This window comes from Mollisia scopiformis, assembly GCF_001500285.1.
Source record: "Mollisia scopiformis unplaced genomic scaffold LY89scaffold_7, whole genome shotgun sequence".
NCBI lineage: Eukaryota > Fungi > Ascomycota > Leotiomycetes > Helotiales > Mollisiaceae > Mollisia > Mollisia scopiformis.
This window is the reverse complement of record NW_017263587.1, coordinates 167,686-181,767: the sequence shown is the minus strand read 5'-3', so window position 1 is coordinate 181,767 and position 14,082 is coordinate 167,686. Positions and strand designations below refer to the sequence as shown.

General features: G+C 46.4%; 5 protein-coding genes across 5 annotated transcripts; 4 read left to right on the top strand and 1 right to left on the bottom strand.

The window, feature by feature from the left end:
- Positions 1-28: 28 nt before the first annotated feature.
- On the bottom strand, positions 29-835 carry LY89DRAFT_457799 (uncharacterized protein). Its single transcript, XM_018207658.1, has 2 exons — positions 283-835; positions 29-227 (listed from the first exon to the last, which is right to left on the bottom strand). Exons 1-2 carry the CDS (start codon positions 629-631, stop codon positions 97-99), a joined length of 480 nt encoding a protein of 159 aa, XP_018074029.1. The 5' UTR covers positions 632-835; the 3' UTR covers positions 29-96.
- Positions 836-1,530: 695 nt separating this feature from the next.
- Positions 1,531-3,349, top strand: LY89DRAFT_580739 (uncharacterized protein; the record flags this gene model as incomplete). Its single annotated transcript, XM_018209075.1, has 4 exons — positions 1,531-1,944; positions 2,153-2,257; positions 2,314-2,454; positions 2,504-3,349. 4 exons carry the CDS (start codon positions 1,531-1,533, stop codon positions 3,347-3,349), a joined length of 1,506 nt encoding a protein of 501 aa, XP_018074028.1.
- Positions 3,350-3,528: 179 nt separating this feature from the next.
- LY89DRAFT_457710 (uncharacterized protein) lies at positions 3,529-5,574 on the top strand. The gene is made up of 4 exons (XM_018207657.1): positions 3,529-3,866; positions 3,922-3,988; positions 4,057-4,130; positions 4,188-5,574. Exons 1-4 carry the CDS (start codon positions 3,661-3,663, stop codon positions 5,257-5,259), a joined length of 1,419 nt encoding a protein of 472 aa, XP_018074027.1. The 5' UTR covers positions 3,529-3,660; the 3' UTR covers positions 5,260-5,574.
- A 794-nt stretch (positions 5,575-6,368) lies between these two features.
- On the top strand, positions 6,369-7,682 carry LY89DRAFT_640824 (HET-domain-containing protein; the record flags this gene model as incomplete). The annotated part of the gene is made up of 1 exon (XM_018211681.1): positions 6,369-7,682. One exon carries the CDS (start codon positions 6,369-6,371, stop codon positions 7,680-7,682), a length of 1,314 nt encoding a protein of 437 aa, XP_018074026.1.
- A 1,231-nt stretch (positions 7,683-8,913) lies between these two features.
- On the top strand, positions 8,914-10,905 carry LY89DRAFT_611405 (uncharacterized protein). Its single transcript, XM_018210579.1, has 2 exons — positions 8,914-9,159; positions 9,207-10,905. The coding sequence occupies exons 1-2, from the start codon at positions 8,958-8,960 to the stop codon at positions 10,859-10,861; spliced, it is 1,857 nt and encodes a 618-aa protein (XP_018074025.1). The 5' UTR covers positions 8,914-8,957; the 3' UTR covers positions 10,862-10,905.
- Positions 10,906-14,082: the final 3,177 nt, after the last annotated feature.

Sequence of the window (14,082 nt, the reverse complement as noted above, 5' to 3'; positions counted from 1 at the left end):
TAATGTACGTAGGCTGGAAATTGAAGTCTGCCGTATTGTACAACCTTACGTGACCTGTCATGGGCTTGTTTATCTCTAAAAGTCTCGTCGATATGTTCAATCTCTCTTGGACCCGAACGCACTCCGATGTGTTGATAGACAACAGTCAAGCCACGTTCTAGCCAAACCTATAGAAGTTTGAGATCCCGTATTTTGTTCCATTTTTGCCGGACAAGAAACCATATGTTCTATGAGAAGTTAGTTGAGAATTCTTAAGATTGTTTCTTCATTCACTGTACGAGCCTATGGAACTCAATTTGGTAAACTGGCAGCATAGCTCCCCAATGCAGAATTTTACTCCTTTCTCCGCTGATATTCTGACTTCATCATCCATCAGCCTCCGACGAACAGTGAGTTTGGAGGTGGCGTCCAGATCTTTCATGTGTCTCCTCTTCTTAATTTCCCGTAGTAGCCTGCAGCATAGCAGACATTGATGTCCTCTGAAAGCAAGTGCTTCTACTGTCAACACCTCGCTGATATCTTTCCCTTGGTGCAGAAACACACGCAGCAGCAACAGCTTCGTACGCCACTCACACCTGCCCCTAAACAGGTCTCCACAGAGATTACACAGCATATTCAAACCGTCCATCATATTCTCGCATACGAGTTCGACCGACGCCTATACCGATATCAGATATTGTCGAGGCCAAATGTCGACAGACGAAGCCGTCCTTTGACACGGACTGTAGGTGAGATGAGAAATTGATAACAGGGTTGGAACGTATATGTTCCAACACCATTACTCAAAATCCCAAACTTGGGCAGCCAACTCTCCGTTTCCTGAAAGCAAACTTCCCGACGGGATGATGCTTATGTGTTACCACACCTACGGGAATACCGAGGCCAACAGCCATTTCGCCTTGCGCAATCAAAACATGGAGTAAGCAATCATCTAAATGCTATCCTTCACCAACATCACGAATGACAAGGGTTTAGATGTCATTTGTATATTTGCAGACTTGCAGCAGGACACACGGTCACGAATCACGTGCTATATGTATTTTTGATTTCACTTTCATTTCTCCACATGCTACATATACATACAGAGTATTCTCAGACTTCCATTAGAATTGATTCACACTTAGACCTCTGTCACAAAAACCTTGATGGAGGTGAAGTCTCGTGACGGGCGATCACCTCACTACCAACCGAGCCGCGCCAACCCCTTAAAATATGCACTCCCAACCCCACCGCGTCTTCGCAGCTTCTCACATACTCAGACTCCGTTGAATTCTCGGTCTGCATTCATCAACCTTAGCGTCAGTCTTCGTATTGTGCGTCCTTTCTCCTTTTGATTCACTTTGCACGGGTGCCGTCCAGGGGTCGTCGGGTGGGCACCGTCTCAGATGACATACACTGGAAAGCCAAGTCAAGGATGTGGGACTTGCAAGTAAGTTTAGTGCCTCCTCTCATTATATTCAGCTCATAAATCGTACAGAAAGGGACATGTAAAGGTTTGTTCAACATTCAAGTTGCCTGGCATTGACTGACATGTGCCAGTGCGACGAAGAGCGCCCGCGATGTTCACGATGCGTGAGGCTTGGAAAAGTCTGCCCCGGCTATCGACAGGGTGTCGATCTCATATTTCGCAATGAAAATCGGAACACAGTCTCAAAGTCGAGGCTCCAGAAATCAGAAAATAGCTTCGCTCTTTCAACTCGAGGACTGCACCCACATAACCAGCATGGCTCAAATTGCGGAACATTGACTCAAACCCTATTATTACGTTCCCTTTTCCCTTCGCAAGATGATCAAACTCTCTGTTACTTCTACGAATTCATGATGCATACCATGCATGAGTCAGACCATTCTCGTTATCTCCATCTGCAGCTTCCCACTCTATTCTCGCGGAGTCGGCAAGATTCCGCGCTATGTCTGGCTACACAAGCAATATCGTATGCTGTGGTACGTTGCCTAAGTTCTTTTTAATTCTTATTGCGCAGGAAAGCTCAGTAGTCAACACAGCTATGCTCTGAGATCGCCCGGACAATGATAACCTCTTTATCCCACCCAAAATCTATTGGTCCCACCTCGAGCACCTGCTAACAGATGACACTTTTAGTGGGCAAGATCCAATAGAAATGGTGCTTGTACAAGGCTTATATCCAAAAAGCGCTACCTTCAATCGCTCTCTGCACTGAGACGTGCAATCCAAGACCCAGTTGAAGCTAAGAGTGACGAGAACTTGTATGCAATACTCCTCCTTTGTGGATATGAAGTGCGTCATATTTACCAACATTCAATTATCTGATCCCAATCTGATTCCTATTACAGACAATTACGTTTGACTCAGAAACATCGTCGGCATGGGGTTCGCACGTAGATGGAGCTTGCGCCCTACTTAGATTTCGAGGACAAGAAAAATTGTCAACGCCGTTGCAATGCAATATGTTTCTCTTCATTCGACGAAACGCTGTAGGAGGCCTTTTAAAAATGTTCATCTGCAATCTGACGAGTGTACTAGATACATGGCCATACTCAGCTTTCTCGACCAATTGATCCAATCTTTGATGAGCTTGCAGATGCAGCGTTGCCTTTCGAGAATCCTGAAGACCGACTCCTTTCAGTAACCATCAAAATACCACAACTTCAGTCCTCGGTTAATAACATCTTCTCGAAGTCAAGGTGGAACATTCCCGACAGTGACATTGCCGAGATCATTCGAGCTTGCGAAAGCCTGGATTGTGAGCTTGCAGATTGGGCAAACAACGTGTCTCCTGCATGCTCATATATTGCGGCTACGAATCTAAACCCCACCACTTATTCAGTGGTTCCGAGTTTGTTCTTCATCCCTGATGAAATCCACAGGTATTCAGACTTCTATGCAGCGCGGATATGGAATCTCTACCGCGTCTCACGACTGATCATTCACTCAATCCTTCTCCGGGCTGAGTCTGAGCTTTGTACCCGTTCCCAAATTGACCGAGAAACGCTGAAAGACATCCACAGTCAGAAGGTCGTCCGTACATTAGTCAACGGCATATGTGCCAGTGTTCCATACCTTATGGGCTACGATTTGGCACAGTTGAAGAGACCAACTACAAGCATCAATTCCGTGGCAGATAAAATGTGGCCTCAGGATTCAATGGTGAAGGTCGACAAATCGAAGCATACGGGAAGATTTTCTCTCGTCTGGCCTCTCTATCTTTGTTCCAGTGTGCCATCAGTTCCGGAAAGTCAAAGACGATGGATGCGTGCTCAATTACATTGGCTTGCTGAAAACGGTGAATCATATGCAAAGCTCTTATCTAAAGCACAGAGCCAGACACTCTTTGGGAGGCCAGAGGATTTCAGATTTGATTGCGTCTGATATCGCTTTTAAATTCCAACCTACGAAACAGAGCTCTTATTTTCCCATTTGCCAAGCACAGATCAATCCGGAAATGGTAAGGGTCCTGTCATCCAATCTGCCGGAGCAATCTAACCGAGTTAGGAAATGGTTGAGATGGCCAATCAGGAAACAGCATTCCATAGAGACGAAGTAACTACGACAGCGACGGACCTCAGTCACCGGATATAAAGAGGAACTTTGCTCCAAATTCGAACTTCTTACTGAAAATTACTCCAATATCTTTCCTTTCAATCTCATTTGGCTTCTGCATTTCATTTCAACCAACAACCATGGATTCTCCAGCCGACGGTCTTCAAGCTCTAAGCCTCGGTACAGGATCAAGCAAGGAACTTGTCCGCGTCGAAGACTATGGCATTCTCCTGAAGGGAACTACGGAACAGAAACTGTCGCCTCTCGATATGAACATGCCAAGGCTATATGGAAGTCGTTGGATTTTGTGCTTCCCCTTAGCCGCCGGTGCGGATAGAGCTGATGTGTAAGACTGAAATGGTACACTTACTGGGTACCCTCCGATTAACCGACATTCTCAGGCATGAGAAGTTGAAAGAAGGACTAGCTCACACAATTGCTTCGATTCCTTGGATCGCTGGCCAAATTGTGAGTTTATCCTACTCATCGTCCTGCAGTTCGAGCACAAAACTTCTATACCTGACCTTAAAACGCAGGGTCCAGCAGAAGGAAGCAATCCAGAGAGCAATCGCATCCAGGTTGTGGAGGGCTTTGGTGGCGTTGAGCTCAAGTTCGTCAATGTTCCCCCAGAAGTTGCGCGATCGAAGGCTGACTAGAGGACTTGCAGATTCAAGGACCTCACCAGTATTTTACCTTCCTATACCAAGCTCAAGAAGGACAACTTTTCCTTCTCGAAATTTACAACTTCCCTGGTCTCTCCACTGCAGGTTATGCAAGCCATCCAGCCTGTGATGGCTGCGCAGGCAAACTTCATCGAAGGAGGACTTCTCCTTACAGTCGGAGTTCATCATTCAGCCTGCGACGCAACTGGCCTAGATACCATTCTCGAAACATGGGCGCTGAATACAACTGCAGTCTCCAGCACTCGATCCTTCAGCACGTACGATCCTGTCTCGAACAATCGCATGCCTCTCTGTCAGGGGCTACCGGCCAACATAGCAGACTTCCCAGAGTACATAATGATGCCTTCGGATGGACAACAGATGGGCTTTCCAGCTTTCGAGATGCCGCCAATGGTATCGAAGATCTTCTACTTCTCCTCGGAGCATCTCGCAAATCTGAAGACAGCAGCCAAAGCTTACTCAACAAATGATGCCCTATGTGCCTTCTTCTGGCACCACATGACCGCAGCTCGAAATCCAACTACCGATGCTGGCGACAATGTGAAGACATCCAACATCTGCTTTGCCGTCAACATCCGCAGTCGCACCAGTCCCCCACTTCCTCTGACTTACATGGGCAATGCGTCCTTGGCCGCAATCACACCACGACTTTTGGTAACAAGCCTCAAAGATCCTGAGTCTGGCCTCAAATTGGCAGCAGCAGCCATCCGCAGCGCGGTCAACAAGACCAACACACCCAACCGCATTCCAATGACGATCGGACTCCTCAGCTCGCGACCCAATGCTCAAGATTTCAAATTTGCTTGCCATGGGTTCTTGGGACCTGACTTGACCGCGACCTCGTGGGCTGACATTGGTGTTCGAAACAGAGAATGGGGAGTTCTTGGCAAGCCAGAGGGGTTTAGCATGCCGTATGAAGCAGCGGACGGAGCGATTGCTGTTCTACCTAGATTGGCAGATGGTGGCTTGGAGGTTATGGCTGCTTTGGAGAGCGAGGCCATGGAGAGGATGGTGAAAAGTGAAGGATTTGCGAAGTTTGCTGTGGATTGGGCTTAGTCTTCATGCTTTGTCGTATATTGAGAGACAATCAGAGACCAAAATTTTGCCTGGCATTGCTATTCTGCTCGATTGCATCTCTTACTGAGCGGACTACAGTAGCAATCAAATACAAAGATAATATTATCTGAGAGCTTGACGGACAACATAAGGTAGAAAGGTAAAGTTTTCGAGACTCAGAAGGGAGCTGACGTCCTGCTTATATCATGATAATCTGAGTTAATTGAAGTGCAACGATGTTTTTAATATGGTGATAGTGGTGTTGGAGGAAGAAAGCAGGATCTCAACCAATCAAGAGATACCATACCTCGTGACCATTCTTCGCTTATTAATGACTTGTAGATTTCATTCCCAGCTTCATTTTCTTCAAACTTTGCCACTTGAAATCGATATGCATATTTACCAGCTCAACACAGTCTTCGACGACAAACAAACAACTCGATTAAAGATCGACGAACGCAAAGACGATTGATCTGCAATGACAATCTGTCAAATGTGTCAGAGCTTACTGGATCGGCTATTAATGCACCGAGGTCCAATCAAAGTACCAAGTTATGTCGATCATTATACCACAATACAAGCTTTGGAGCTTTCAACAAAGAGTGGATGCAAGGCGTGTTCTGTCTTGTGGAGCCAGATATCAAAACGGTCCCTACCATGGGATCCGAAGTCTACCTTGACCTTTCTTCTAGGGCCAAGGATGCGTTATGCTTATGAAGGGAAGCAAGTTGAACTAACTAAAAGATCTATGAATCCAACGAAGCACACCTTCTTCCAGATGAAGCTTTGTCGTGATATTGAGTTTGATATTGAGATATCCGGTAGGCATGACCTATCTCGAAGGTTCCAGATCTTAACACAGTACAGAGGAATCTCATTTTCTTGGCCTTGCCCCAATGAGTGATTTGAAGATTGCACAGGGTCTATCTTGGATAGAAAAAAGCGAAGGCATGCATCCGAGCTGTAACGCTCGCTACGACACAGAGTTTGTACCAACGAGGCTCATCGATGTAGGGAAAAAAGGCAAAGCGCCCAGGCTCATCGAGACAAAGAATACTGTTATGGATAACAACAGATATCTTACGCTCAGCCACTGTTGGGGGCTGTGGATGCCTAAACATTTTACCACTAGAAGCGACACCCTACAGGATCGCTTGGCAAAGATTCCATTAAAAAGGCTTCCGAAGACATTTAATGAGGCTATCAAAATTACCAGAAAACTTGGTCTGCGATACATCTGGATAGACTCTTTGTGTATTATCCAAGACTCTCTGGATGATTGGCGACAAGAATCAGCCTTGATGGGAAAAGTCTACTCCCACTGCTTCTGTATGCTTGCGGCAGTTTCCTCCAGTAATTGCCATGGTGGCTTATTTCAGACTCCAACTCTATATTCCGTCCTTCGAGAGCGAGATGAAAACGATGGAAAGATCGTGCTGCTGAAACCAACTGCACGTTCCTGGCGTGATTCATTACTCGAGAGTCCTCTGAGTCGGAGAGGATGGACTCTTCAAGAACGAGAGCTATCTCCACGAATACTCCATTTTGTGGACGGCGTTATGCACTTTGAATGTAGGCAAGGTTTTGGAGAAGGGAAACGAAGCTTTGATGGATATTATTCAGATGAAGCCCGTGCCAAAACGGCGAGAACGATAAGGTGTATGGATCCAATTTTAGCCCGAGGTGGAAAGGTTCAATGGCTGGAATCAACCGCTGCGATTCCCGAGGAGCGATATAATAGATGGTTAAGAATGGTAGAAGGGTACTCACAGCGAAAATTATCAGTACTCTCGGATAAGTTCCCAGCCGTGTCTGGACTGGCGGCGGAGTACTCATACCTGCTGAAAGACGATTACATTGCCGGACTTTGGAGAAAAGATTTAATTCGGGGGCTCTGCTGGAGAAAGGGGACGAAAACACCGAGATCCCTTGTTATCGACTACGGTCCTTCTTGGTCATGGGCTAAAATTGTTGGACCGGTGGATTATGGTCTCCTTCAAGTTATCGACAACGATGGTAAAGAAGTGAACGTGGCACCGATTGATTGTTCTTCTGGAAATCAGAATCATCAGATATTGCCTTTCATTTATGACGCCTGCACGGAACCAGAGGGGACCGATCCGAATGGCACTCTTACATTTGCGTTGATCCGAATGCGTGTCAAGATGATAAAACTAGTGTTTCAGCAGCGGACTACTTGGCGGGTTGGGAATGAGATTGTTGAGGTGGTTTGGGACGACAAACCTAACGAGTTTAGGTCTTACTATTTGTTGAGCTTAGGAAAGGTTAATCTCGGGCTGGTAGTAACACAGACTGAATCTCAAAAGGATACCTACGAACGTGTCGGAATAGCACGTATCACCGAAAAAGACCCTGGAACTTGGTTCTCAAATTCTGTAACTCAAGATATTAGTTTGATTTGAGATGAAATATTAATTTCGTTGGAAGCCAGATAAACAGAGTTATATTTTGCTCGTAACTCCATTAGGGGCAGCCTCTACACTTAGAATAATGATGTCAAATATCCTGGAGGAAAGACATTTGAAGCAGCTTATGACCATAAAGCTCCCTCTCACTTTATTGTTTCCTCCGACATAGCCGTATCTGCCTCCACCAAACGTGGACAATCACACCCTTCGAAAGGACCAGGTAGCCAGCGGGTCTGATACCGGAAACGTAGACACTCTCCTACTCTCGACCAAGCGCATATGTAGGGTTCCTCGCTCTGGAGCACTACGCCGTAATAAGCGCATCCTTTCCGGTGCTGAAGGCACATTTCGGGAATAGGAGAGTGTTGTTTTGCAATATTTGCTGCACTCGAAGGACAACTGAACTGCTTAAACTGCAGTTTAAACTGCAAACGGCGTGCACCTCTGCCGTTGAGCACTTCACACCACTTGGTCGGACTTGGAAAATCGGGACGTTTCAAAATTCTTTGTACTTATAGTAGAGGTGTTACAGGGGAGGTCCGATCTCCAAGAGTCAGAGGATACGCTGAATCAAAGTCGATGGATCATGCATTGAGTGGCTTTCGAGGCAGTGATTAATACAAACGAACAAAAAAGAAATTCACCGCGTTCTCAGACTTAAAATGCAAAGCAGTGTAAACACCATTTTCAAGATCTAGCCTATCTTCAAATGAATTAGGGTCTAGCGCCAGAGTTAGCATAAGGCAATTGCACCTAAAACGACCTGTAAAGTTCAGAGATGACAAACCCGAAGAGCAAATGATATTGTCAAGGCATTATAATCAAGCCACTAAAGGTTGAGAGCAAAACTCGGTCACCTGTACAGCTGATGACACATTCGAGGGCATAATGATGTCGGTGCTTGCGGTAGATTTCCTCGGTTCAACTATTGAGTTTTGGGACATGTAAAATTGCAGATAGCTGGGCGTAACCTTGACTTGGCTGCCCTATAAATCATCAGCTTAGGCTAGACATCCGTCGGTAGATCTGACCACGTCTAATTGCGCGATTGCATCGTCAAGAATAAAGTCCGAAGACCATCTAGTAAATCAAGCTGCTCCGGCCTAGTCTATCATTGATGCCGAAGAGGAAAGGGGGGCGATTTTAAGCGAGTTTTCGGAGCTAGTTTAACATTATCCGGTCGGCGCTAAGATAACGAGAAATTTTATCGGAAAAATCGCAACATCTGAAGGCTCCAATTGCCCTCACACGATTTCAATACCAGATACAATGGCAAAAAAAAGGAAAGCTTCCGGACGCGCTGCACCGGCGGCAGAAGATGATGATTACGAATCGAAGAGTGGCCGTATAGGACCCATCACGACCTACGAAGATGTCGCAGACTCGGAAGATGAGTTCCATATCAATCGAGACAAGGTTATGCTGGAGGATGGACCAGACGCAAAGCGCAGAAGGAAATGGGCAGATGAAGGTATTGAGCTCATTATTCGCCAATTACAACTTGCTAATGCTCCTCAGATGCTTTGCTTGAGCCATCAGACGAAGAAGTCCTTGGATACTCCTCCGAAAGCGAAGACGAAGTGAATACACGTCAATTCGGGAAAAGTAATGCAGTAAAAGGATCGGATGTTGAGCAAGTCGAAGAAGAAGACGAAGATGCTGGCGGCTGGGGATCTTCCAAGAAGGATTACTATAACAATGACCAAATCGAGACCGGTGCGGATGCCCTGGAGGAAGAGGCGGAGGCTCAGAGACTTCAACAGAAGAAGCTTCAAAAGATGTCAGAGGCAGACTTCGGATTCGACGAGTCGGAGTGGCTTGATGCTGGAGACGATGATGGCGACGGAGATGTGGTCACGGAAGTCTTGAAGGACGTCGAGATCACCCCTGAGATGGGCACAGACGAGCGATTACGAATTCTACAAACACGATACCCCGAGCTTGAATTTCTTGCCAACGATTTCATATCACTCCAGCCTGTCTTAGAAGAATTGCAAGAACAGGCCGATTTGGAATTGTCAAAGTCATCAGGACAAGCATTACTTTTGGTTACCAAGAGCAGAGCATTGGCAGCATATGTCGCTTCACTGACGATGTATTTTGCTATCCTGACGTCTCCAGCGAAAGGTAATACGGAACAAGCTCGACCTCTGGATCCAGCAGAACTACGAGACCATCCAGTCATGGAAAGCTTATTACAATGCAGACAACTTTGGTCGAAAGTAAAGTCTCTGAAGGGGCCGAGCATCCACCACATCGAGGCGGAGATTCCAAGCGAAGAAGAACTAGCTTTTCTACAAACAAATGGTACCTTGGAGCTAACAATCTCTAAGAAATCTAAGAAAGAGAGGGTTCGCCAAGCAGAAGTCAAGAAAGCAGCATCTCTTCGCGCCAAACAAATGGCAGATGCCGAAGAGGAGCTTGCAGACCTGTCTAATCTGATTCCTAAATCGCGAAAGTCCAGCAAGAAAGCTAAACAAATCGTCGAAGCAGATGATGAGTCTGATTTTGGTGAGGAAGAGACAATGGATGCACGAGCTGCCGCAGAGAAATCTCAGAGGAAGAAGAGCTTACGATTCTACACTTCCCAAATCGCGCAGAAAGCCAACAAGCGTGCTGATGCTGGCCGAGATGCTGGTGGTGACACTGATCTGCCGCACAGAGAGAGGTTGCGTGATCGTCAGGCTCGACTAAATGCCGAGGCTGAAGCACGAGGCAAGAAGATGGACGCATATGGTCGTGGTGGAGCTGCTTTGGGTGGCGAAAGCGATAGCGGAGAAGACGAAGTCGCGGAACAAATCAGAGAGGAGGGCGACGAGTATTATGATATGGTTGCAAGGACATCGAAGCAGAAGAAGGCTGAGAAGGCTGAGAAGATGGACGCGATCAAGAGGGCTAAGGCAGAGAACGCTATGGTCCGTGTCGTCGAGGGAGAGGTCGACGAAGATGGAAAGCGTGCTATCGGCTACGTGATCGAGAAGAACAAGGGTCTGGCACCAAAGAGGAAGAAGGATGTCAGAAATCCTAGAGTCAAGAAGAGGAAGAAGTTCGAGGAGAAAAAGAAGAAGTTGGCAAGCACGAGAGCTGTGTATAAGGGTGGCGAGGAGAGAGGAGGCTATGGTGGCGAGAAGACTGGTATTAAGCCTGGTTTGGTCAAGAGTATCAAGCTTTAATGAATGGTCGTACTAGCCTAGGAGCTTTCATGAATTGTATCGGCTTGTCCCAACGCATAATTGTTCCAGTGATTTTCATTATACCATGCTGGTATCGAGTAGTACTTGAAATCCCTTGGAATTCCTTCGCAATGTCCAACCCTGCCGAGAAACATCCAACCTGTTTGCTCGGCTCCAAAGTCCATCCTCTTTCCCAATGTAGCATCAGGCAGCTCAGCTGGCTTTCTGCAACGTTTTTGCCATCCATCTCTCTTCAGCCTTTTGATCTCGTTCCCAGGCCTTTGACACAGTATCGCCTTTGTAAGAACATGAGAAGCGCTCCTGAGACCGGGTTGGATGATGTCTTGGTAGCCTTCCAGAGCCTATAGATCTAGGTATAGGAACAAAAATCGTCTTCGTAGAAGAGAACTCGTTTCCCTTCTCAAGCTCGTTCAAATCGTCGAAGCCTGTGGGAGTCAGTGCTACCGTAGCAATTGAAAGAGAAGAGCGGTTTCTGCGATAGAAGGAATCTCACATTGTTCTTGCCACTTTGTCCCTCAGATCTTACTTCGCACTGGGAACTTCGTCTACTTATATTGTCTGACAACCTTTGGAACAATACTATCTCATTTCCCAACTTATAGCTTTCACGACGATGCTACTCTGTATGCACAAAAGCGGGAAAATATTATCTCTTCACCGTAGGCGCGTCTAATGGCCAAGAATTTGCTTTGGTACTTCTACGATTTGTGATGGAAGGCAGGGCAAAATTGTTAACATTACACATTCCAAGTGTAAGTGAGACATTGGGCGGGGTCAAAAGTCGGGCGGCCCCTCAGGCATGAAGTCTCCTAGCCACGATCGCTGAAATAGGGTTTTCTGTAGGCTTGCTAGCGAGCTGGCCTTTGGTCCATTCATTACTAATTTCACGTTGATCACTCACGATTGAATGAAACCAGAACACAATTGGTTGAAGTCTTTTATATACTATTGCTACATAAGTTGCAGCTTCTAGAGACAAAAGAAAATTAACTACTTCGAGCTTATCTTGCTCGTACAATATCATCATGAAATATGTCCAACAGAATCCTCTCCAATACAAAGCATATCCAAGCTATATAGAATAAACACTTAGCAGCAGGGTTTTAAATATATCCGGCCGCTATCTACATATATAAGTATATATGTATGTAAGATAACAAATAAAAAGCAAATGTACAGTACGCGATAAAAATGACAAAAATCTACATGGCCCATAATAGATCATTATAGCACAAACAATACTCCCAACAAGATGGAGAGCATGAACACCAAACTGGTGCATAGGACGGCTAGACCTTCAGAAGTGATCTTTGGCTGGACGACTGGGAATGGGTGTATTGGTGGCGGAACCTGAGAGATTTGGCTGTTCGGGTCCACCGCTTCCTCGGGCGTTGATGGTTGTTCTTGATCTGCAACTTTCTCTTTGATGAGTCCAGGTATTGAGTCTTGCTGTGCTATCTCTTGGAGGGTGGATGTTTCAAGAGCGAGCTGCTGAGAAGTAGGTTGTTGCGATGCAGCTTGTTGAGGCGTCGCAGTTGGGTGTTCAAAGTTGTGAGATGCGACGCTTTGGGTCATCTCGATTTGAGAGATTGTGGTGAGAAGTACAGAACTATGAGATGAAGTATTCCCTGATGTAGAGTTATGCATTGTAGAGTTGTAGTAATGCACAGAGGAGCTGTTGTAAAAAGAGCTTTCCCTGGATGTGTGGTTAGCAGCCGATTGGGAAGACCATGGTGATCCTTCAATATTTGTGTAGATCGGCGGCTGGAAACCAGATGTGAGGGTAATTCCAGAGCAAGAAGCGCAAGTGTGGACAACAGGTGGAGTGTATGGTGATGGTGCAATACCAGGACTGCTTCTGCACAACGTCCGTGTGATGGTGACTCCTGTAGATGGGCAAGAGTAGTTTGCAGACGACATTTGACATGGATAGCAAGGTTGTCCAAGTGTTGCAGTGTTCCACAGCTCTGTAGTATCACTGTAGAAAGTCTCTGTGATGTAGGTAGTTATTGTGAAGCCATCTTCGATGGTAATTTCAACAATTATATCCACGATTATTGTGACAAGGATACCAATAATTTCGGTTGATTGCGAGGATTGTGTGGCAACACATGACTCAACAGAGGATGGAGTTTCTGCAGATTGAGGTTCCACCGAGGGTTGTAGTTGCGCTTCTTGAGATTGTGCAGGAGTATTCATAGCTGGTGAATCTGGAGGAGGTTGCACAGGGGGTTGTGATTCTGCTGGTGGAAGGGAAGGAGGCTGGCTTGATGGAGGGTAGCTTGTGGTGTAAACAGGTATAGATGCTGTAGATGTTTTGCCGAGAGGGCAATTAGTGACTTCTACAGGACATGAGGTAATGGTATACGTGATGGCTGTGTACACTGTTGAAGTTGTCCAGGCCACTGGAGGAGGAGGGGTAACGGGGTAGACAGTTATGGAAAGAGATACAATTTGGGATGTCTTGCTTCCAATTGGGCAATTGAGGATGCTTGATGGACATTCCGTGATGGTATACTCCACCGTCGTGTAGATGGTTGACGTTGTCCACAGTCCAGAAGGCCTTGTAGGAGAGGGAGTGATCAACGCAGTTCTTGGTGCCGAAGAAGTTGGCAAGAGATGTGGGAGAGGCACACTGTGAACATGCGTAGCATTTAGTAGTTCAATAGAAGAAATACGAGCTGGAACCGAAGTTGAGACTAAGGGTTGCTCAACTAATGCGGTGGTAGATGTAGCAGTAGTGGTTTCCTCAATAGGTGGAGGAACAAGCTCCGTGATGATTGAGGCTGGGATGAGAGGAGCTTTTGATGTGGTACTGGACTGAATATGCCGGGTGGCATTGTACCATCTTGGCAGGGTACTGAAGAGACCATGACCAGTGGTAGTTGTGGCCATTGTAGAATGTGGTTCCGTGATGGCAGCCGATAATCGTGTTGGGGCAGGAGCAGCGGATGCTTCTGATTGAAGACCCGCTGGGGTAGTGATAGTAGGAGGTGTCCGAGAAAACGGTTCTGGAGAGCCAGAAGCTAGAATTCCGGTGCTGGAAACAATTGCAGACGTAATAACCAGCTCCACAGAAGATCGCTCCAAGGCTTGTGATGCCAGGGGACTCTCGACATGGGTCGAGATCGACGTCGACGGGACAAGGATATGAGTGATGATTTGGAGACTTTCGGTGTGGCTTGGAATGAGGTTGATAG

Coding starts and splice junctions, on each gene's coding strand:
- LY89DRAFT_457799 (XM_018207658.1), bottom strand. CDS start 631: ATGATGGACGGTTTGAATATGCTGTGTAATCTCTGTGGAGACCTGTTT. Junction 228..282: donor TACCAAATTGAGTTCCATAG/GCTCGTACAGTG, acceptor AACTTCTCATAG/AACATATGGTTTCTTGTCCG.
- LY89DRAFT_457710 (XM_018207657.1), top strand. CDS start 3,661: ATGGATTCTCCAGCCGACGGTCTTCAAGCTCTAAGCCTCGGTACAGGA. Junction 3,867..3,921: donor GGTGCGGATAGAGCTGATGT/GTAAGACTGAAA, acceptor CGACATTCTCAG/GCATGAGAAGTTGAAAGAAG. Junction 3,989..4,056: donor CTTGGATCGCTGGCCAAATT/GTGAGTTTATCC, acceptor CTTAAAACGCAG/GGTCCAGCAGAAGGAAGCAA.
- LY89DRAFT_611405 (XM_018210579.1), top strand. CDS start 8,958: ATGGCAAAAAAAAGGAAAGCTTCCGGACGCGCTGCACCGGCGGCAGAA. Junction 9,160..9,206: donor AAGGAAATGGGCAGATGAAG/GTATTGAGCTCA, acceptor AATGCTCCTCAG/ATGCTTTGCTTGAGCCATCA.